Source organism: Ovis canadensis, chromosome 5, assembly GCF_042477335.2.
Source record: "Ovis canadensis isolate MfBH-ARS-UI-01 breed Bighorn chromosome 5, ARS-UI_OviCan_v2, whole genome shotgun sequence".
NCBI lineage: Eukaryota > Metazoa > Chordata > Mammalia > Artiodactyla > Bovidae > Ovis > Ovis canadensis.
The window spans coordinates 35,240,610-35,261,674 of NC_091249.1; the positions used below are offsets into that span (position 1 = coordinate 35,240,610).

At 52.6% G+C, this 21,065-nt stretch overlaps 1 protein-coding gene across 13 annotated transcripts in view; it reads left to right on the top strand.

Annotated features, from left to right (window-relative positions):
- Positions 1–5,053: 5,053 nt before the first annotated feature.
- The window catches only part of ACSL6 (acyl-CoA synthetase long chain family member 6), a 62,841-nt gene continuing 46,829 nt past the window's right edge, over positions 5,054–21,065 (top strand). For 3 of the 13 annotated variants that reach the window (XM_069591506.1, XM_069591495.1, XM_069591500.1), the window contains exon 1: positions 5,559–5,848. In XM_069591506.1, coding sequence (XP_069447607.1) covers positions 5,800–5,848 — 49 coding nt within the window. In that variant the 5' untranslated portion in view covers positions 5,559–5,799. Of the gene's footprint in view, positions 5,352–5,454; positions 5,849–7,456; positions 7,612–16,351; positions 16,514–21,065 lie in introns of those variants that run through there. The other 10 variants (XM_069591496.1, XM_069591502.1, XM_069591498.1 and 7 more) reach the window with 10 other exon arrangements.

Genomic DNA, 21,065 nt, shown 5'->3' on the forward strand with positions numbered 1-21,065 from the left:
TTCTCTAGTGAAATTATCAGAGTATAACTACTCATGATATATATCACTGCTTGCTGTAAGTCTACCGCTAAAAATACGTGTACAATGATGGTGTGATAACTTAATATAATGGATAAAATTCATATCCTATGTTTCCCCATAATCAGACCTCTGAACTTGTTCACTGTGTCTGATTAGTTTTCCTCCAATGTAGACAACTAGGACGATCCCTCTCTCTAAGTAGATAGATAGATATAGCAGATATAGATATCTATGTAGACATGTATGTAAACAAGAAGGTCTAGCATTGAGGGACATGATGGATTCAGGGAGGCAGTAATCATCCTGGCATCTATTAGGGACAACTAATACGGACAACTATTTTGATCTGTTGAAAGATTTGCAAACAAAAGGGTAAATGACCAAAAAATTGTTCACATGTTGAGGTCTGGGAAAGTCATTCTGGCTTACACATCACTTAAATTAAACTGGAACAGTCTATTCTGTGGCTTATTGAACATACATTGTACATCTGCTTTAACCATTAAGGAAAAAATACATTTAGAAGTGAAAATAGAGTAACTGGTTCAAGCATTCAAAACAGAGCTGGGTGGCCATTCGTGGACATGGTTTCAGATTGGTTCCTATATTACTGAGAATTTGAATTTTCTGAACTAACCATATCAGACTCAAGGACACCATCAGCTGTTCTCAAAACAATATCTGCTAGCAGCTGCCAACTCAACCTTATGAAAGCTTCCTCTTAATTTAGGAATATTAGTGACAGATGAAACAACTCAAGCCATAGCCTCCCAGCAGAAGGCATTAGATTCTTTAGCCAGATTAATACTAGACAAAAATTGCTTTAGATTCAGTTCAGTTCAGTTGCTCAGTCATGTCTGACTCTTTGCGACCCCATGAATCACAGCACACCAGGCCCCCCTGTCCATCACCAACTCCCAGAGTTCACTCAAACTCATGTCCATCGAGTTGGTGATGCCATCCAGCCATCTCATCCTCTGTCGACCCCTTCTCCTCCTGCCCCCAATCCCTCCCAGCATCAGAGTCTTTTCCAATGAATCAACTCTTCATATGAGGTGGCCAAAGTACTGGAGTTTCAGCTTTAGTATCAGTCCTTCCAATGAACACTCAGGACTGATCTCCTTTAGGATGGACTGGTTGGATCTCCTTGCAGTCCAAGGGACTCTCAAGAGTCTTCTCTAACACCACAGTTCAAAAGCACCAATTCTTCAGTGCTCAGATTTCTTCACAGTCCAACTCTCACATCCACACATGACCACTGGAAAAACCATAGCCTTGACTAGACGGACCTTTGTTGGCAAAGTAATGTCTATGCTTTTCAATATGCTATCTAGGTTGGTCATAACTTTCCTTCCAAGGAGTAAGGGTCTTTTAATTTCATGGCTGCCATCACCATCTGTAGTGATTTTGGAGCCCCCCAAATAAAGTCTGACACTGTTTCCACCGTTTCCCCATCTATTTCCCATGAAGTGATGGGACCAGATGCCATGATCTTCGTTTTCTAAATGTTGAGCTTTAAGCCGACTTTTTCACTCTCCTTTCACTTTCATCAAGAGGCTTTTTAGTTCCTCTTCACTTTCTGCCATAAGGGTGGTGTCATCTGCATATCTGAGGTTATTGCTATTTCTCCCGGCAATCTTGATTCCAGCTTGTGCTTCTTCCAGCCCAGCATTTTTCATGATGTACTCTGCATATAAGTTAAATAAGCAGAGTGACAACATACAGCCTTGATGTACTCCTTTTCCTATTTGGAACCAGTCGTTGTTCCATGTCCAATTCTAACTGCTGCTTCCTGACCTGCATATAGGTTTCTCAAGAGGCAGGTCACATGGTCTAGTATTCCCATCTCTTTGAGAATTTTCCATAGTTTATTGTGATCCACACAGTCAAAGGCTTTGGCATAGTCAATAAAGCAGAAATAGATGTTTTTCTGGAACTCTCTTGCTTTTTCCATGATCTAGCGGATGTTGGCAATTTGATCTCTGGTTCCTCTGCCTTTGCTAAAACCAGTTTGAACATCTGGAAGTTCCCAGTTCACATATTGCTGAAGCCTGGCTGGAGAATGTTGAGCATTACTTCACTAGCATTTGAGATGAGTACAATTGTGCACTGGTTTGAGGATTCTTTGGCATTGCCTTTCTTAGGGATTGGAACGAAACTGAACTTTTCCAGTCCTGTGGCCATTGCTGAGTTTTCCAAATTTGCTGGCATATTGAGTGCAGCACTTTCACAGCATCATCTTCAGGATTTGAAACAGCTCAACTGGAATTCCATCACCTCCACTAGCTTTGTTTGTAGTGATGCTTTCTGGGCTCACTTGACTTTACATTCGATGATGTCTGACTCTAGGTGAGTGATCACACCATCGTGATTATTTGGGTTGTGAAGATCTTTTTTGTACAGTTTTTCTGTCTATTCTCGCCACCTCTTCTTAATATCTTCTGCTTCTGTTAGGTCCATATCATTTCTGTCCTTTATTGAGCCCATCTTTACATGAAATGTCCCCTTGGTATCTCTAATTTTCATGAAACGATCTCTAGTCTTTCCCCTTCTGTTGTTTTCCTCTATTTCTTTGCATTGATTGCTGAGGAAGGCTTTCTTATCTTTTCTTGCTATTCTTTGGAACTCTGCATCAGATGCTTATATCTCTCCTTTTCTCCTTTGCTTTTTGCTTCTCTTCTTTTCACAGCTATTTGTAAGGCCTCCCCAGACAGCCATTTTGCTTTTTTGCATTTCTTTTCCATGGGGATGGTCTTGATCCCTGTCTCCTACCCAATGTCACGAACCTCATTCCATAGTTCATCAGGCACTCTATCTATCAGATCTAGTTCCTTAAATCTATTTCTCACTTCCACTGTATAATCATAAGGGATTTGATTTAGGTCATACCTGAATGGTCTCGTGGTTTTCCCTACTTCCTTCAATTTCAGTCTGAATTTGGCAATAAGGAATTCATGATCTGAGCCATAGTCAGCTCCCGGTCTTGTTTTCGCTAACTGTATAGAGCTTCTCCATCTTTGGCTGCAAAGAATATAATCAATCTGATTTTGGTGTTGACCATCTGGTGATGTCCATGTGTAGAGTCTTCTCTTGTGTTGTTGAAAGAGGGTGTTTGCAATGACCAGTGCGTTTAGATTTTAGCAGAAAAAGGAAACATAAGTATATAGTAGCTAATATAATCTGTTATGTATATGTTAATACTACATCAGAAGTTAAGACCTACTTAGATAAAATTAGGAAGTTCATTACCTGGTGACAAGCCTCCCCAGTAGCACCAGGTTAAGGCTGGTTTTCAGGCTTATTCTTCTGAATTCCTCAGTGAATGAGGTCTATTTACCAAGGTGCATTTAAGTTTGGGTTGTCACTCCTCTTCCTGCTTCTAACTGGGTACCTGGTTATAAAACGTACTGTAAGCTATTGTACCAAACGTGCAAGACCTGGATCTCAGAAATATTTCCTACTTGGTATGCAACGTTTCCATTTCCAGTTGAGTCAGGACTATGCCCCCATTTCAGCAGGAAATAGCCAGAATGGTCATCACTCTCTTCCCTCAAAGATTTGGCAGAAAGTTAAAATGGAGTGGGGATTGAAGCTGTGTCTCCCTAAAATCAAATTTCCTTACCGAGTTTATGATTAATCTCTCTATCCAAAACTTTGTCCCCTTTCTTGTCCCCTCTGACACTAACCCTGTGCTAACTAAACAGTAATCAACCAGAGTCAGATGACTAAAATTGCTGTTGTTGATATCATTAATGTACTAAAAGCTGTTAGAGAGATCACCATTAATATACAAACTCAGGTTGTTTCTCCAGGGCAAGATGAGCTAACAGACTGCAAGCCATGGATCACCTGGCCCAGAGTACCATAAACCAGGAACATCCTAACTCTTGAAACTGAATCACACACCTGGTTTCAGGAAAGAAATGGATTTATTTAGAGAGAAGAACACTCCACAGAAAGAAGGAGGTCCATCTCTGGCAAGAAAGCCTTGAAATATGGCCTGGTTAATTTTTATGGGCTGGGTAATTTAATAGGCAGGATTATTCCAGTTATTTTGGGGAAGGGGTGGAGATTTCCAGGAATTGGGCCATCGGCTTCTTTTGGGTCTTTGATGGTCAATCTTGGAACTGTCCTGGCACCTATGGGTGTGTCACTTAGCTTGCTGATTTGTTACAACCAGTGTGTACTGAGGATTAAGGTCTGGTGGAACTGACTACCATCTTGGACCCGTTTGATTCTAATAGTTTATGTTGTCCCCCTGCATGTGCCCTAATTTGCTTCAGTCATGTCTGACTCTTTGAGAGCCTATGGATGGTAGCCTATGGATGGAAGACTCTAGACAGGCTCCTCTGTCCGTGGGATTCTTCAGGCAAGAATACTGGAGTGGGTTGCCATGCCCTTCTCAGGGGATCTTCCCAACCTGGGGATTGAACCCATGTCTCTTAGTCTCCTGCATTGACAGGTGGGTTCTTTACCACTAGCACCACCTGGAAGTCCCATGTTGTCCTCAGGAAATGCCATTCTTTCAAAGGCTGTGCCCTGGCCCCTTCTCTATTTCAAAACCGTGATGAAGAAATGTCACAGAAATGTCACAAGACGATCAATTTCAGCCTGTTTGTTCATATCCCTTAAGAAAAAAACCCTAACTCAAAGACGAACTGAAAGTAGCTCTGGGGTTTATCTTCCACTCCCTCGCTTTGAACACTGCGATAAACACTGTATTTTCCCTCACCAAAACCTGGTGTCAGTAGATTAGGTTTGCGGTGCCTCAGGCTGGGTGAGTTCAGTTTGGCAACACAACTGGTCGCCTAGCTGTGGAGCCGTCCCGGTCTTCGGGTGCCTGTGTGGCCATTCTTTGTAGCTGTGAGGGGCGTCTTAAGGCCTCATGTGCCACATATGATTGTGTGTGAAGCCCAGGATTACCTGTGTTTCGGTGAATCACCTGTGATTCCACGTGGCTTCCTGTGACCTCATGTGACCCCGTGTGGCAGCCTGTGACCACATGGAGCCTCCTGTGACCTTGGGTAGCCTCAGATTCAATCTTCCCAGAAGGAGAGATGTGCGATCTGGGGTTCTCAGCGAATATGGGTACTATCCGTCCTAACAGCCACTTTTCCAGATCCTACTTAGACCCTTATCGCCCTCTCTCTTCTTTCCTTAGAGGGCTTGACACCCAGAGGCTCCCAGTGTCTGCAAACTGAGGTCCTAGGGGGCGTTAGCGTCAGCGGGAAGCGGCGCAGCAGCACGTGCGCCTACTGGAACAGGTGACCACAACCTCTCTGCCACCCAGAGTCTGCCCAGCCTTAAAAGCCAGGATCGCGCGCGTAGGGGTAAGAGTCGCGCATTGGCGAGGTGCGCGGCGTCCCCACCCCGCGCGCGTCGCCCGTGCGCCCCTCTCCTGCCCGTTTCCCCAGAACGCCGAGTCCTGACGTTGGGCTGGGGTGGAGAGGGCCGGTCGGCTCTGCAGCCTGGCCCCTCCCCCGCCCGGGGACTCGGCGGTTCCGACGCGGGGGTGAGCGCACCGGGCGCGCGGACCAGGCCCGCGGCGGAACTGGCTGCGAGCGCCAGTGCAGAGCGCGCTCCCGGCCCTCCCCCTCCCGCCGAGACGCCGCAGCCGCGCGGGAAGGCGGGGCGCTGCGGAGCCGAGGGGCGGGGGCTAAAAATACCCGGCGGCGGCGGCGGCGGCGGCGGCGGCGGCGGCGGCGCGGCGACTGCTGGGGCTGCGGGGCTGCGGGCCGGGGAGGCCGTGCGGGGCCAGGCTGGGTCCCGCTGACCGATATGCTGACCTTCTTCCTCTTGTCGGGGGGCTCCCTCTGGCTGTTCTCGGGTGAGTCCCTCCATCCCCGTCCTCGTCCGTGACCCCCATCACCAGCACACTGTGGGATCTTGGTCCTGGGTTGGCTGAGCCCCCGGCCCCGGCTCCTGAGCCATCCTTTCAGGACTCCGCTGGGTCGCCCAGGTCGCCCCCTTCCAAGTTCTGGCGGGCTCCGGGCCGCGTTTGGGAAGCAGCTGTGTCAGTAAAAATGAGAGAGCTTGCTCACTGCGACCCCACAACAACCTCGTCTTTGCGACCCCACAACTTCCCTCTAGTTCTCGTGGCCTCCCCCCACCCCCACCCCCAATATGGCGAGGACCATCCACTGAGCAGACGAGGCCTGAGCCCAGTCGTCCCCCAAGACCAAGTCCAGGGACAGACAGTTTATCCTTGTTCATCTCCAGAGTCCAGAAATGGAGGGTGTTGGGCCCTGAGGTCCCACAGCAGGTCAAGGACACGACCCAGACTGACCTGGGGCATCCCAATCCTGGTTGAGAGGGTCTCCTCACAACCCCTCCCTGCCCACCTTTGACCCTCTGTAAAGCAGGGTTCACCTGGCTCCTCAGCTATGCCCAGGGCTTGTGTCCCCACTGTGCCAGCCCACAACCTCTCCCCCTCACAGGAGTCAGCTTCTTACCTCTGCATCCTCTCAAGAAACTTTGAGGACCCCCCACCTAAGTCCCTGCCCAACACTCTTCCTCCCCTACACAGAACCTGGGCTCTCACCCAGGACCCATTCATCCACCAGTTTTCCTGCCTGCATCAGTCAGTCCTCTGTGAGCTTTGGTTTCCTCTAGGTTATGATACCACTAAAGGGTCCACCTACCCGCTTGTACAAATTCAGCCTAATAATGTACGTGCTGTGCTTGAACCTTAAACTGGCTTTAAGCTGACCTAGCCCAGAGCAAATGCTTTATGAAATAGTTTTATTGTTATTTCACATTCAAACAGCAGCATCAGAGGAAGTAGTAAGGTTCTTTCTGAGCAGAAGGGGAGGAAGTCGACCCCTTTGAAATTCTTAACTGAAACTTTGCCTATTATTTAATATTCATGGCAAATCCTAGGAGGTTGGTGGTGCTGTTTTTTTTTTTTTTTTTTTAACTGAGGTTCAGAGGTTAATGACTTGGCAGTGTCACATGGATAATATCTGAAAGATTAGGGCTTGATCTGAAGTTTTAATTGATCCATCGTTGCTAAGTGCTTCGTGGCATCAGGCTTGAACTGGAGGGTTGGTGAGCATCCCCTGCCACCATTGCCCTGTGTCCGGCCACAGGGGCACCTCCCCTGAGCTGAGGAGAGAGTGAGGCCTCCATAATCCCCTCAGCTCCCTAAGCTCCTTCTGTCTGCTGGGTCTGAGGACAAGCCGGGCAGGGCCCTCTGGGTCTGATGTGGGCATCCAGCAGAAGGGGTTGGAGCTAGGGCTAGGGTTAGGATCAGAGGGCCGGAGGTATCAAAATAACGATGATGATAGTAATAGCCCCTGCTTACTGTGTGGATGATGCTCTCAGAGCCCTTTCCCTGTGCAAGAACCCCGTCACCACCACCACCGCCACCAACAACAACCCCCCGGCCATAAATCCAAGGGTAGCTCTCTGGAGCCTTGGTCTTCTGTGGCTACAGGGAGGTGCCTGAGAACTGCAGGAGTCATCAGCAGACTCTGAGGAACAAAAATCCTTTCGGTGCAAGATGCTCATCTGAAAGTGGGATTCAGCCAACACTAACTCAAACTGGCCTCCAGTCCTGCTTCGGTGCAGAGTGTTTCGCAAAGCGATCAGGTGCCGCCTAGGGTGGGGAAACCGCCTCACTGAAGGGCTTTTGAGGGGCCTTGGAATGTCAAGCAGGGAGGCTCTTGGTACAGGGGGGCAGCTGCTTCCCTAGAGGCCAGATTTCTCAATGAGTACAGGAAATTTCTCAAAAGATGCCACAGTTGGTGTAAGTGTGAAACACTGAGGCTGGTGTGTGGCGCTCACTCCAGCCACACGTCATGGCATGTCCCAGATCATGTCTACCTTCCTTGGGACTCTGCCTGGACCCAGCCTTTCTCTGAGGGCAGGGAGGACACCTGGGCTAACACTGAGAACACATTCTGATCCCATGGCAGCTTCCAGAATCCTCTGGCTCAGCTGGGGCTAGGAGAGGCCCCCCTGAAGTGATAGTATGTAGAGTGATGTGCCGTTTACCACCCAGTCTGGCCCTACAGAGACAAGGGAAGGATAGAGGAGAACCACCTGGAGGAGGAACTGCCTATCTGGGGGAAGCAACCATGTGCCCTGAGCCTTGGGAGAGCAACGGCTATACTGAGGCCAACCCAGATCCCACCTGTGTGTCGACTAATGAACAAGAAAACAAAATAGACCCGGTGTGGTGAGTCAGATGCCGTGCCTGGCCCAGGAAAACATGGTCTCAGTGCTGTGAGCACTCAGAGGACTTTGAGAACAATGGATTGGCACTTCTGCGTGCCAGATGGCACCCTTGTACAGAATAGAAAGAGGCTCCCCTCTGGGTGGATGAACTTCTAGGCTGATGCAACCCTGTGTCCTTCTACAGGATCCAGTCTGCGCAGCCATATACCCGACCACCGGTGACGTCTGAGTGGGCTTCTGCAGTGTACAGGGGTGTTTGTCAGAGGCAGGTAGGCCAAACCCCAGGTAGAGAAAGTCAGGTCAGCAAAGATGTGCAGGAAGAACTGTGGTGGGAGATGGGTCTTTTAGGGTCTTTTGCCCGAGTATTGTGGGTTGTCAGAGGGGCTGGAGTCTGGATGGGAGTGGATTCTAGAGAAGAGGGTTTTATTTCTGGGGCAGAAAAGCCCTTGATTTACCTGCAGTGGCCAGGCTGAGCCAGCAGGAGGAGAGTGGAGGCTGGGAGAGCAGTGGGAAGCTGTTGCAATACTATGGATGAGAATAAGTCTGGCCAAAGATGGCCCAGTTGAGGCTAGGTTCCCGGAAGAGGAATGGTGGCAGAGACTGGTGTGGCAGCAGTCTGGCTATGGGTGTCCAGGGCAGGTGCAGTCTTGCCCAGCCTAGCTCAGCTCAGCCCAATCAGATTCTCCCTCCATCTCTGCTCCCATTAGGGTAAAGGACTGGTGTGAGGTCTGGGGCCATCCCAGGGGGCCCAGGACAGCAGCCAGGAATCGGACAGACAGTGGACTCTGGGCAGAACATGTAGGGCACACTTCGCAAAAGAAGGCCTGGATTTGCATGTGGTGCACCTCTCTGCGGGAGAATTCTGACCTTAGTGCCCTCTCTCACTCCCCAGCCCATGGTGGGGTAGGGGGGTCCTCCCGATGAGAGCACGCTGACACCAGGGGGCAGCAGAACCTAGCCACTCTGCTCCCTGACTGGTTTTCTGTCCCTTGAGATTACAAGGGCTCTTGGGTTGACCTTCAGAAGGCCGAATCTGGCTCAGCTACAGCCCCGGATGGGATCCAGGGTTGTCCCCCCGACACAGCATGCAGGATAAGTGAGCATGAGGCTCTGACTCTTTTGCAAAAAGGGGCTGAAGTTGCAGGCATTTGTGTAACAGAAGCTGCAATATGTAGTTAGCCAGTGCCTGGCATATAGTAGGCCCTCAGGACGTTCACCGGATGAAGTACTGTTGGGGAGAAGCAGTGTTTTCATGGCAGAAGTGGTGTTGGAAACGTGCTGTCTTGACTGCTGTTTTCTTGAGCGTATATTATGTGTCCAGCACCATGTTCTACAGTCCACAAGCTTTCGTTTAATTTCACCCATGACACTGTGGTGCTGTTAGCCCCCTTTAGCAGATGCAGCAGCAAGACACAAGAAGGTTCAGTGGTGAAGCCAACCCTGAGAGCTGCGAGTCAGACCACATTCTCAGACTGTAGGCCGCAGAGGGACCTGGAGGATTGGAAAGGACCCAGGCCCCTCCAGCAGGCTGGTCGGTGGCCACAGACAAGGGAGCAATCCTTGGACGGGGAGTGTTTAAGGAGAAGACAGGTGTAAAGAGCAAAGAGCAGGAGCTGGCCCATAGGGAAAGGCTAACTAAATGTTAGCTAAAGCTATAACGCCTTGAGCCAAGCCTTCCTCAAAGGAGATGCAGGACTCTGACATGCCAAAAGGGAGTAGGGAAAGAAAAGACATTCCAGGCAGAAGGATCCATGAGAGGAAAGACTGAGAAGACAGTTGAATGAGAGCTTGGCACAATCTCTACTCAGCCAGTGAGGTCTCCGGGGCTGGGCTCTTCAGGCCTAGGAGGCCAGGCAGGAGAGGCTTTATTCTGTGTGGTAGCCGTATCAAGGGCATATGGCCAAAACTGAGCATGTGGATGGCCAAGGTGAACTGTCCCTGCACCCTTCAAGCCACACGCATCTCCTGGGGGCACAGCTTCCACTAAACTGCAGTCTTTGGCCTCCTACGTGATCTCCTGAGGGCAGAGCCAGGGTGTCTCCTGCCTGTGCCCCAAGCCAGGGCCAGTACACAGTGTGTGTCAGTGTTGATTGCATAAGTGAATGATAAGAAAAATTCCTGAGAATAATTTATCTTAATAATGATGTGCTTTATAATCTTTTGTCTCAACACGAGTCCACTGACTGACAGCAGACCTTGAATGTGCTCCTGCTGGGCGCCAGGCGCTCTGCCCAGCTGCGGGATATCGTCAATATGGGGGAAGTCCTAGGGGAAAGCAGGTGCAAGCCCCTTGCAGCCAGAGCCGTAGCAGCCCTCACTGGAGCGCTCAGAACAGAAAGAGGTGCTCCAGAAGTGAGTTCACGAATGAGTGAGTGGCTGCACTTACAGCTGCAGGGTGATGGGTTTTGTGGACGGTAGTCTTCTCTGAGGACGAGATCCTATCACTTCCGTAGAGCTCCAAGTTTCCAGTCTCCCAGTAGGCTGGGAACTCACTCTGGCCAAGCAGAGCTGAAAGGAGGCCCTAGCCCCGGTCCTCAGCTCACTGGAGGATCTCATCTGATGGTCCCATGCCCTGTGTTGGCCTGGTCAGAGTCCCCACCAACCACTCATTGAGCCCTAGGAGGGGAGCATTGTGACTGAGGTGCTGTTTGGGGCCTTTGGGGTTGGCCTTCAGGTTAGGCCCAGAAGTGGTGCCACATAATTGCTCAGTTGCTCTGGGATCCTGTGGTTGGTGTGGTCATTCTCTGACCTAGCTACTTGGTGTGGTTTCCTGATTCATGTGAGGCTTGAGGGTCCATGACAGGTAGAAGTAGGAAGATGGGAAATGGGCTGGGACAAATGTGAGCCAAACCAAGCTATCTGTTCAGAAGTTCAATCTGTAATCTCAGAGCCTGAAAGATTTCAGATCCCAAGAAGTCCCATCTGTACCCGTTCACCAGCTCTTCCTGGAGATACTCTCCTCTCCTGACAGCTACTCTAGGGAGTAGGGGTGCTTGGGGGTGGCCATGGAGAGTTGGAGGTGGCTGGCTTCTGATTTGTCATCTGCTCATTCAGGCCTGCATTCCAAGGTAACTGCCACCTGGGGCTTTAGAGCAGGAAGCCAGGACAGGATGGTGCCAGTGAGGTAACAGTCGGCATCTGTTGCCAGATCCTGGGGTAAGCACACCTGGGCTGGTATCTCTCAGGGCCGGGAATAGCTCTAGGGACTATGGCTGTTGGAGGAATGGAGAGAGAGGACAGGCTGGCCCAGGTTGAATGGGCAGCTCTGGGACAGTGCCCACCAGTTGACACCAGGAACCCTGACCCACTCTCCGTGTACCACCACAGTTTGGCCCACCAGCACAGGAGGTGGCTACCAGGATTAGCCCTTGGTAGCCCTGTTTTTCCCACTAGTGCATTTTCGTTGTTTGATTTGATTTTTGTTTCCTCTAGATTGTTCTCGTGGCCAAGAATCCCCAGTGGGGTTCCTCCTGACCACTAACCCTTCCCCCAGCTTTGGCTATAAACCATTCTGGGGACTGACTGCGGGTCCTGCCACATGGACAGGAGGGCTATGGGGTTGGGGGGGCAGACAGTAAAGTCTGCCAGAGATTGGACAGCATGGCCAGCTGGAGCCACACAGCAGGGACAGTCAGAGATGGGGATGGAAAGGTAGTCAGAGCTGGGACAGAGAACGCAGCAAGGTGGAATGTGGGCCAGCCAGTGAGACTGGAGAGTAAGGTTGACCTGAGGGTGGATGGTGAGGGCCTAGAGGTCAGTAAGAGGAAAGCAGGTGTCCACATGGAGAAGGGGGCCTCCGAGAGGACCTATCCAGGCCTGCCGTGACCCCTTGGCTGTGGAAGGGGTGGTGCTCTGGCCATTCTTCTACGTGAAGCCAGCTTTACCCCAGGATGCTGGAGAACGTACCTTCCAGCAGGTGTGCTGGGGGTGCTTCTCTGGGGGACACCACCGACTCACCTGTACTCAGCCCCCGCTCAGCCTGCCGGCTGCCTCCTCCTCAGCCTGGCTCTGCCTGGAGTGGTACAGAGAAAGGGAAGGCGCCTTTCCCTTGGCCCAGTGGGCTGTTGGGAGGTTTGGGGATATGTGTCCCTGATCCCCTTGCCACAGGTCAGGCAGCAGGGAAGGCTGTGACCTGTGAAGCCCCCTTTTCCATCTGGATTGAAGTTTCGTTTCTCTTCCTTCCCTACTTCCTGCTTCTCCCCAGTGGGGCAGCCCCATGAACTCTCTCAGGATTTCTTGGGCATGGTGTATGCTCCCTGCTGACAGCAGGAGGCGGATGACCGAGGAGGGTGGATGGTCATCAGAGATTAAGAGGCAGACGAGGCCTGTTTGCCTTGGGTTGAGAATACCTGTGGAACACTCACAAGCCCTCCTATCGGTTCCGAATCAGCTCCGAGGTGGTTTTGTCCTAAATTCTATCTCAGGCTAAATGGTCATATGTGTGTTTGAGATCTTGCTGTGTCATTGTCACCTGTCGATGGGCGTCTGTGCAGCATCTGTCCTGCGTAGCTTACAGGGTTTGTGCTGGCCACATAGGTTAGCCTCCGCTGTGGGTCCTGACTCTAGGTGGATGCCCAGGGTGTGCGCTGTTTTGTACCTGGTTTCTTCACTCAGTGTCATCCTCTGCAGAGGAGATCTGCAACCACATGTTGCACAGTGTGGAGGATGAAGGCAGTACTGAGAGTTTTTCAAGTTACACGACTATCCTCTATTCTGAGATGGTGTTCTTCCATCTGTCTTGTAATAAAATATGGTGGGAATCTGGTTGGGGTTTTGTTTTGTTATCGATATATTCTTTTAAAAATATGTAGGTAGATACAGATATTTGTGCCATGGTTAATGGACAGCGCCTGGTTGTCAGACAGGCAGCTCTGAAAGTCTGAACAGGGTTGAAGTCTGACCTTATAGTGGAGCTCTGCGGGAGATGGAGTCCCAGCTCTGGAGCGTGATTGTGCACGTTGGGTTCTGGGTTATGACCCCACCCACAGCCCAGGGGTGCTTGTGGCAGCAGGCAGGGGTACCTGAGACCCCCATTCTTAAAGGTCTTCTCTGTGCCCTGCAAGGGCTCTTGTTCACTGTCACATATTTCTTCCCATTTCTTTCTCCGCATTTCGCATCAACTCCATGAGAATTACTGAAGTTCCCTCGCACCAAAAGTTTGCTTCCTGAGGCCCAGTCATGACTATTTCTGAGAAGGACATACAGCCAGAGCCTCAGAATGGGCCGATCCCATCTCTTGGCCCTGCCTTCCCTGACTGGACGCAGTGATTTTCTAAGCAGCCACAGCTCCCTCTGGAGAGCTGGGGGGTTCAGTGAGAATCCAGGTGATGACTCCTCAGTGGGTCAGTGTGAACAACGTCTGTCAGCCTCCCTGGGCCAGCCGGGACCTGGTTTAGCTTTGGTCTGAAAGAGATTTTTGTTTTCTGGTGAGAACAGCCCCAGTTTGGCCAAGTGCCAGAGGCAGCGGTAGGAATACAAACCCTTTCATGTGACAGACCCAAGTAGAGAGGTGCAGGCCTGCCAGCAGCAGCCCCTCCCCTGCTGCAGCTCCTCCGGAGGCAGTGATTTGCATAGTCCCCATTCATCCTGGCCTTGAAAAGGAGGCCTGAGTTCTCAGTCCTCCCTGACCAGCAGTGGGCTGGGCTGCCTTAACTCTGTGGACGCCACCAGCTCTCCCCAGCCAACAACATGTCTTGGTGACTGGAGGAGGGCAGTAGAAGTCAGTCGCCTCTCCATGGCCCTGAGTCACTCCAGAGGGGACGATTCAGGAGGTGGCAGGGTCCCGCTGACCAGCACAGACTTTGTGCTGAACTGAGCGAGATTCAGATTTGTTTCTTCTTGTACAGTTCTCAAGAGGAACTTGGTCAAAAAATGAGGAAGCCAGAAAATTGAGCTGTTTATCAGAGTCCCAGAAAACTTGAACCAAAAGCAGAACTCCCTTTTCGCTGCTCGTTGTCATTCCTGTGAAATAAACCGTGACCCGGGAAACGGTGGGGATAGGCTCGTTGTTGGCTCCTGGCTGTGGTCGTGGTCCCTCTGTCTGGGATCTGGAGGCACGGCTTGCCTGGGACACTCTGGCATTCTCAAACCCTGCAGTGCTAGGTCGGGTGAGCTGGCAGACACCATCGGCCTGTGGCTAATGTGTAAGGCACAGGGTGATGTATAGCGCAGACCATCGGCTTTTGCTCTGGGCAGCCACGTGCCGTCTTCTCAGCCTCGGTGCCTCCTCCCCAGAAGTCCCCACACTTTACAGGCCTCATTCTGGGACTCTGTTGCCTTCTCAGAACTCTCCGTCCCACCTTGCTCCTAATCTCTTGCTCCCTGTCCCTGACTGAGGATGTTTCAGGTTCTGTCTCGTGATTCTCACCCCGAGCAGGATGTCTCCAAGCTGCTCCTGAGTGAACAGGTGGGCAAGCGAGCCCACTGCTCTCTTGCTCCCCTCACCTCAGTGACCCCACCCACCTCTTAACGACCCTCAACCCACCTCTGAGGAACTTCCCGGAGCTGGAGGGAGGCACATCCTGTCCCACCTGTAACCCTGGCCACCGGTGGTTGAGCTCTGTCAGCAGGACAGCACGGCCCTGCCGGGAGCAGCCCGCGTTCTCTTTCTGAGCTTGGACCTGTAGGGTTTGCCGTGTGCGCTCCCTTGGGGATCACTGCTCCCAAGGCCAGGCAGGGCCCTGGTAGCCCTAACCTGGATGGGCGGGGCGGGGAAATGATCATGTTGCAGCCACAGGACTTGGCTTCCTGCACAGTGGGGCCTGGCCAGGGTGTAGCCTCTGCCTGTGTAGCACTCAAGGCCCTCACCACTTTCCCTGTCTGCCGCCCGCCGCCGGAACTGGTGTGGAAGGAAGGACGGTGAGGCCCGAGGCTCGTAGTCAGCGTCCGCTGGAAATACTGCTGAAGGGAACATTGCCATTGTCTTAACATCTGCTGCCCCTCCTCATTCTGAGAATTTTTGTCCGGCCTGATTTGTGGTGAGGACAACTTTTATCTCAGAGCTCGTAAAAGACACTGTGTTTCTCTTTGCTCCTCTGCGCTCAAGGCTATTTGTATTTTTAAGTGTCTGATTAACTATTGTTTGAGCCTGGCTTCCCGGTATGGCTGTCAGGAATGCGAGCCCATGTTCCCTGACCAGGGCTTAGGGTGAGTGAGATTCCTGAGAGGTGCTGGGCTGAGGATGGGGGGAGCAGAAGGTGATGCAGGCCGCCCCCAAGTGAACTGCTGAAGGGAAGCCTGTCCGAGGCGGGTTCAGGCTATTGAGACGGGCCCTGTGCAGTGGTCGGGCACAGCCAACCTTTAGTTAGGCCTTTCTACATCAGGAGTCTGAGTTGAACCTTCAGAACTACACTCAGGCTCCTCAGGGAGGTTCGGCAGGTGAGCCACTCTGTAACCCAGCAACCCTGAATCCTGGGCCTGTGTCTCATGGGGGATTGTGCAGTGGGCCTCACCTAGCAATTCCCAGCTTGGGGAGGCCCTCAGCCCTGTGTCTGCCCCAGTCGTCTGTGGTCCTGTGAGTCTAATTAAAACCCAGGAGGAAGGCGGCCCCTCTCTCAGCACAGAGCTTGAATGCCTGTGTGGACGGGGAGGGTACTGGGCTGGGGGAGAGTTGTTGTGTCTTCGTCTCAACAGACCAGGCCACCGAGGTGGGATGGTGAGGTTTGTGCTTCTCTTGACCTGGCTCCTGGGCCATGTGCTTTCTGGGGCAGCACTGCTGGGCCAGGACTCCCCGCCTTTGGCACCCCGTGTGGTTTTCTGTCAGCCAGGACCGGGGTTATGTCCACTGAACTTTCTACCCCAGAAGCTACCCTGAGAAGCATCGAAGGAGGCTTTCACTTTAAAGATATCTCTGAAAATATGCATAGATAAGTAAGGGTTCCCCCCACAGGAAAGAAGAGAAAAGGGCTTTGGGGACACCTTAAAGATATCTCTGAAAATGTGCACAGATAAGTAAGGGTCCCCCCCAGGAAAGAAGAGAAAAGGGCTTTGGGGGCTAGGGGTGGTTCCTCAGGCATTTGTACATTTTAGAGCTCCCTGAAGGTGGGGGTTGCCAGAGGCTGGGGCCTGGGAGCCAGGTTCCAGGTAAGGGCTGCTGAGTCAGGAAGCTCTCCACGCAGCCCTTCCCCCAATAGTGGGGCCAGCAGGGGAAGCCGAATCAGCTCCAGGGAAGGTGTTGCAAGGCCTGCAGGCACTAGAGTTTCCAGGCAGGCTGAGCCCATAGCTCTCAAGAGGGAGCTCAGAGTGCTGTACTGCGAGCTGAGGAGGTGGACGGTGTTGGGAAGGCCCTGTTCTGAAAAATTCAGAAGCACCGAGTGTGAGTAGGGCTTGAGGGTGGTGCGGTGGGTCCTCTGGGCCAGACCTGCCTTTTACTGTCCGGCAGTGGCCCTGTCATATCTTGGCTTGGGAAGGAAGAGTGAAAAAGGCTGCAGCTGATCCCCACCCCCACTCCTTCCCCCGTGAAGAAAACTTGCAGGATTGAGGCCCTGCACGTCCTGGGACTTCACTGTCCCAGGCTGCCTGCCAAAGGCGTTGAGGGAGTTTCGGGGCTCAGCTTTGGTTTCAGCAGGCCAAGGTGTGGATTCTGGCTCCAGGGTCGCCACCCACCCCTCCTCTGCCCCCCACCCCACACCAGCAAACTGGGAAAGCATCTCAGGGCAGGCCTTGAGAAGGGGCTGGTGTGCTGCTGTGCTGGGGTCTCGCGGGGAAGCTCGGCCATGATCTTTTACCTGCCAATACTGGTATTTGGTCTGGAGTGTCCCCACTGCCCAGAACGTCTCTAAGCAAATGTTTTTTCTGGGGCTGTGCCTAATCTCTTTCCTCTCCCCCAAGTAGACTGGGTGTGACCTGGTGGGGGTGGAGGCAGCCCCTGGAAGGAGCTGGAGGAGATTCCTGGGCAATGGTGCACGCTTCCCTCTGCCAGGAGATCTGGCATCCCCTCCCCAACTCCCACTGTTTCCCACCGCCCCCACCGCTCCTGCTGCCTGCAGGCCCCCAGCCCACGGCTGAGGGCCTGGCCACAGATAGATGTGTAAGAAGACTTGTCCTTAAGCAACCCTTCTGACAAACCGCTCTCTAGAACTGAAGACAGGGTGGAGGTGGGGAGAAGCAGAGGGGTATAATCTGAGGCTCTTGGCAACCTGGCAGAATGGGGGTTAAGGCTGGGGTGCTTGCCTCTGAGCTGATCTGAGCCAATGCTGCCCTGCATGCAGATTGGGGGTGGGGGGCAGCGGAGGCCTTGAGGGGCCATCAGCTCCCCATAGAGCTGTTCTGCACCCCATTCCCTACCAGACCCACTGCCACAGCTGCAGGGGAGCCTCTGCCACCACTCCTAGAGCTCCCACCACCAGCTGGCTCTTCAGAGCAGGCATTTGTTGCCATCAGCCCTCCCCAGGAGGGCAGACTTGGGGCAGGGCCTTCAGCACCTTTGTGTTTTGATCAAGATGTGGTAAGTGCTCCCCAAGCCCCACATACCCTTTATAAAGGGAGACTGGTACTGGCGGGACCAGCTCGCTGCCTGCCCAGTGCCAGGAGCCTGCTGGAAAGGTAGGGTGTGAATGCATGTCATTCTCCAGGTTGTCTTTGAGCCCTTTCGTTTGGCAGAGACAGAGTAATTGCTTGAGCTAGCTTCTGTTTATTGAATATTTCCTTTCGATGCACCGGGCACTATAGTCTCTGTCCACGAGAATTTTTGAAAGAGGCACAGGGGTAAAGTGACTTGTCTGAGGTCATACAGCTATCAGTATGAGTCAGGACTTGGACCCAGTCAGTCCAGCACGAGAACTCTCCTATGGGCCTTTTCCCTGGCTTGTTTGCAGGAGCCCTGGACCCTAGGAATTTATAATTTTGTTTCAGAGCCCTTCACTGGGAGTTAAGGAAGTCCTTTAATGATCTACTGGCTTGCCTTGTGCGTCCCCATTTCTGAAGCCCTCAGAGGTTTGCATAAACCCATTGCACGGACCACCCCGCCTCCCGCCCCCCTGACCTGCCTCCAGGCAGATATAGAGGGAAGCCAATGTGTTTCTAAGGGGAAGGAAGAATCTGAGGATCATGGAGGGTCTCAGTACCAGGGTGCTGACTTCGAAGTTTTGTCCTCAGGTAGGAGGGAGCCAGGTAACGTTTTTGAGCATTGGCACGATTTGATCATATTCGTGTATCAGGAACATAACTCTGGTGTCGGTGTAAACACTGCACAGAGCAGGGTGGCTTGTGGGGAGACTGGTGTGGGAGTCTGGGCTGCACTTGGTGATGGCTGGACCAGACCTGGCTGAGGGGAGGGGGAGGGTAGCAGGGTGGGAAGGAGTGGTCAGATTTGGGAGATGTTTAGGAAGCAGTCCTGACAGAGCCATCTTCCCAGATGGTGAAAGTCTAGAGTACTGGGGTGGGGTTAGGAAGCTGGACCAGCAGAGGGCTCTTGGAGTGGAGCCATGGGTTTGGGGGTCATCTGCACTGGAAATGGGCCCTGGGGCTCTGCCTCTGCCACCTTGAAGTCAGAATGCTTCCGACCAGGGTCCCCTTCCTCCTACTCTCTCTCTTTCCTGAGTTTTAACAGCTGTGCCTGTCACTCCCCACCGTCCATGGGGGTGAGGAGGGGCCTGGTGCTACCACTTGGTATTCTGAACTGGAGAAGAAGGCATAGGGTATGCGGAAGGAGAGGAGGCTAGTTGATGCTGAGGGCTGGGAACCCTTGCCAGGTGAATATTTACAAACACAGCTGCTCTCTTGGCAACACCAGCACCACCGCTGATTCCCTTAGCTGCTGTCCGCCTCCCCCACGCCCCCTACCCATGCCCAATGCTGCTGCAACCACAAGAGCCTCCTGGGGACAGGGAATGAGGCACCAATGGCTCAGACCCCAGGGACCACCAAGCGCTACACCAGCTTGACAGAGAAGGAGCAGAGGTCAAAAGAGGCCAAGGCCATGTTAAGTAATGAGATGAGACCAGACTCCCAGGCCCTGCCTCAAGCCAAAAGCCTGGTGACACAGGCTGGCTCTGAGGTCCGTGTCCTTAGAAGACCTGAATTTGCAGCTCTCCCCTCTGGTGGGTCCCAGAATCTGAAGCATTCTCAGGGCATGTGAAAGCACCCCTGACTATCTGAGATTGGTGAGCCTGCAGGAATGACACCCTCTGGTCGCTGCCCAGCCAGGAAGTGGCACAGGCCCAGCCTTAGCACTATAGGACCTGCAGTCACTTGAATTGCCTCCATAGGGTGGGCACCTGAGTAGGAGCCTGGGGAGGAGTGGGTGGCCAAGCCCTTTTCCCACCACCCTCCAGCGTCCCAGGCAAGTGGGCTTCCTGGAAGGGAACCCAACTGTGGGAAAATGGCAAGTTCGTAATGTGAGGCCAAGAGGGAGCCCCCCTATAGTGTGTGCATGGTGACGTGCAAGTGGCTGGCCTGGCTGGCTTGCTCCCTGCTTACAGGCTCTGGTGGTCATGTGCTGCCCCCTACCCACCCCCTGACCTGGGCTTGGACTCTTCTGACCAGGTCTGAAGCTGGTTTTCTGTGGATTTGCATGCAGAGTCGCTTCAGTTGTGTCTGACTGTTTGTGCCTCTATGGACTTCAGCCTATCAGGCTCCTCTGTCCATGGGATTCTCCAGGCAAGAATACTAGAGTGGATTGCCACGCCCTCCTCCAGGGGATCTTCCCAACGCACGGGTTGAAGCCACGTCTTACATCTGCCTGCATTGACAGGTGGATTCTCTACTGCCAGTGCCTCCTGGGAAGCCCTTTCTGTGGGTTCAGCACTGTCGCAGAGGAGAGCACGAGTTGTGGGTGTGGGCGGCACAGCGTAGGCCGGCGTTGGGGTGGCAGTGCATTGCAAGGCGGTGGTTTAGAGGCTGTGGTCATCTGGGGCTCAGGTCCTGGCTCCCCTGCTCGCTTACTGCACCTGTCAATGGCAGGTAACTTCTTCGGTGGAGTCTCTGTGTCTCCACCTCATAAGGAGTCATGAGGACTGAGTGGTGCAGTGTGGAGGTGTGGACTCCTGGGTATACCAACATTTCAGGGAGTTTACGCAGGTTCTGTTTTTCCCTCTCCTGGGGTCTGTGGTGCTTTGGTGATGACTGAAAGCTCGGCACATCTAGGAAACCAGCCTCAGACTTGTGGCCCTGGACCTCGTACAAGAGTTCAAGGGCTCCAGACTTCTTTCCTGGGTATAATATTTAGTTTGCTAAGTGCTCCGTGGTCTCCCTCAGCTCTAGCCTTTGCATATTTGCTTCCCTCTGCTTGGGACACCTTTCCTCTTTATCCTTCAGTCTCTCTGGACCTGAGTTGGGCATCTTTTCTGGTGCCCTATGTCTGATCACAGCCCAAACTGCCCTCACAGCACTGTCCATTCCCTTTTGGATCTCCCTGATGAGACTGCGGGCAGGCCCACATCTGGCTTGGCCCTGTGCCTAGCACTGAACTAGATCAGAGTGGGGCCGTATGAGGGTCTGCTAGGTGAGTGGGTGGATAGATGGGTAAGTGAATGGACGGCTTAGTCATTCTTTTCTGTGCTCTGTGACAGCCCCAGCATTGCAACCGATGCCCACATTTGGCTGCAGCCTGGGGCCTGCAAGGAACTGCCAAGGGCCAGAGACTGGTGGTAGTAAGGCATGTGTGTGTGTTAGTTGCTTAGTCATGTCCGACTCTTTGCAGCCCCATAGACCATAGCCCACCAGGCCCCTCTGTCCATGGGATTCTCCAGGCAAGGACACTGGAGGTAGTAAGGCATACTTCCAGGGTTTTCTCTGAAACTTTTGGGACTGCATAGTTGAGCCCCAGGGCTGGACAGGGACTTCTTGAGCCTTGCCTTCCTAGCCGATGGAGTCAGTTGAGTCTGCTGCTATCATTCAGCTCTCAGAGCTCACCCAAGGAGCTAGCG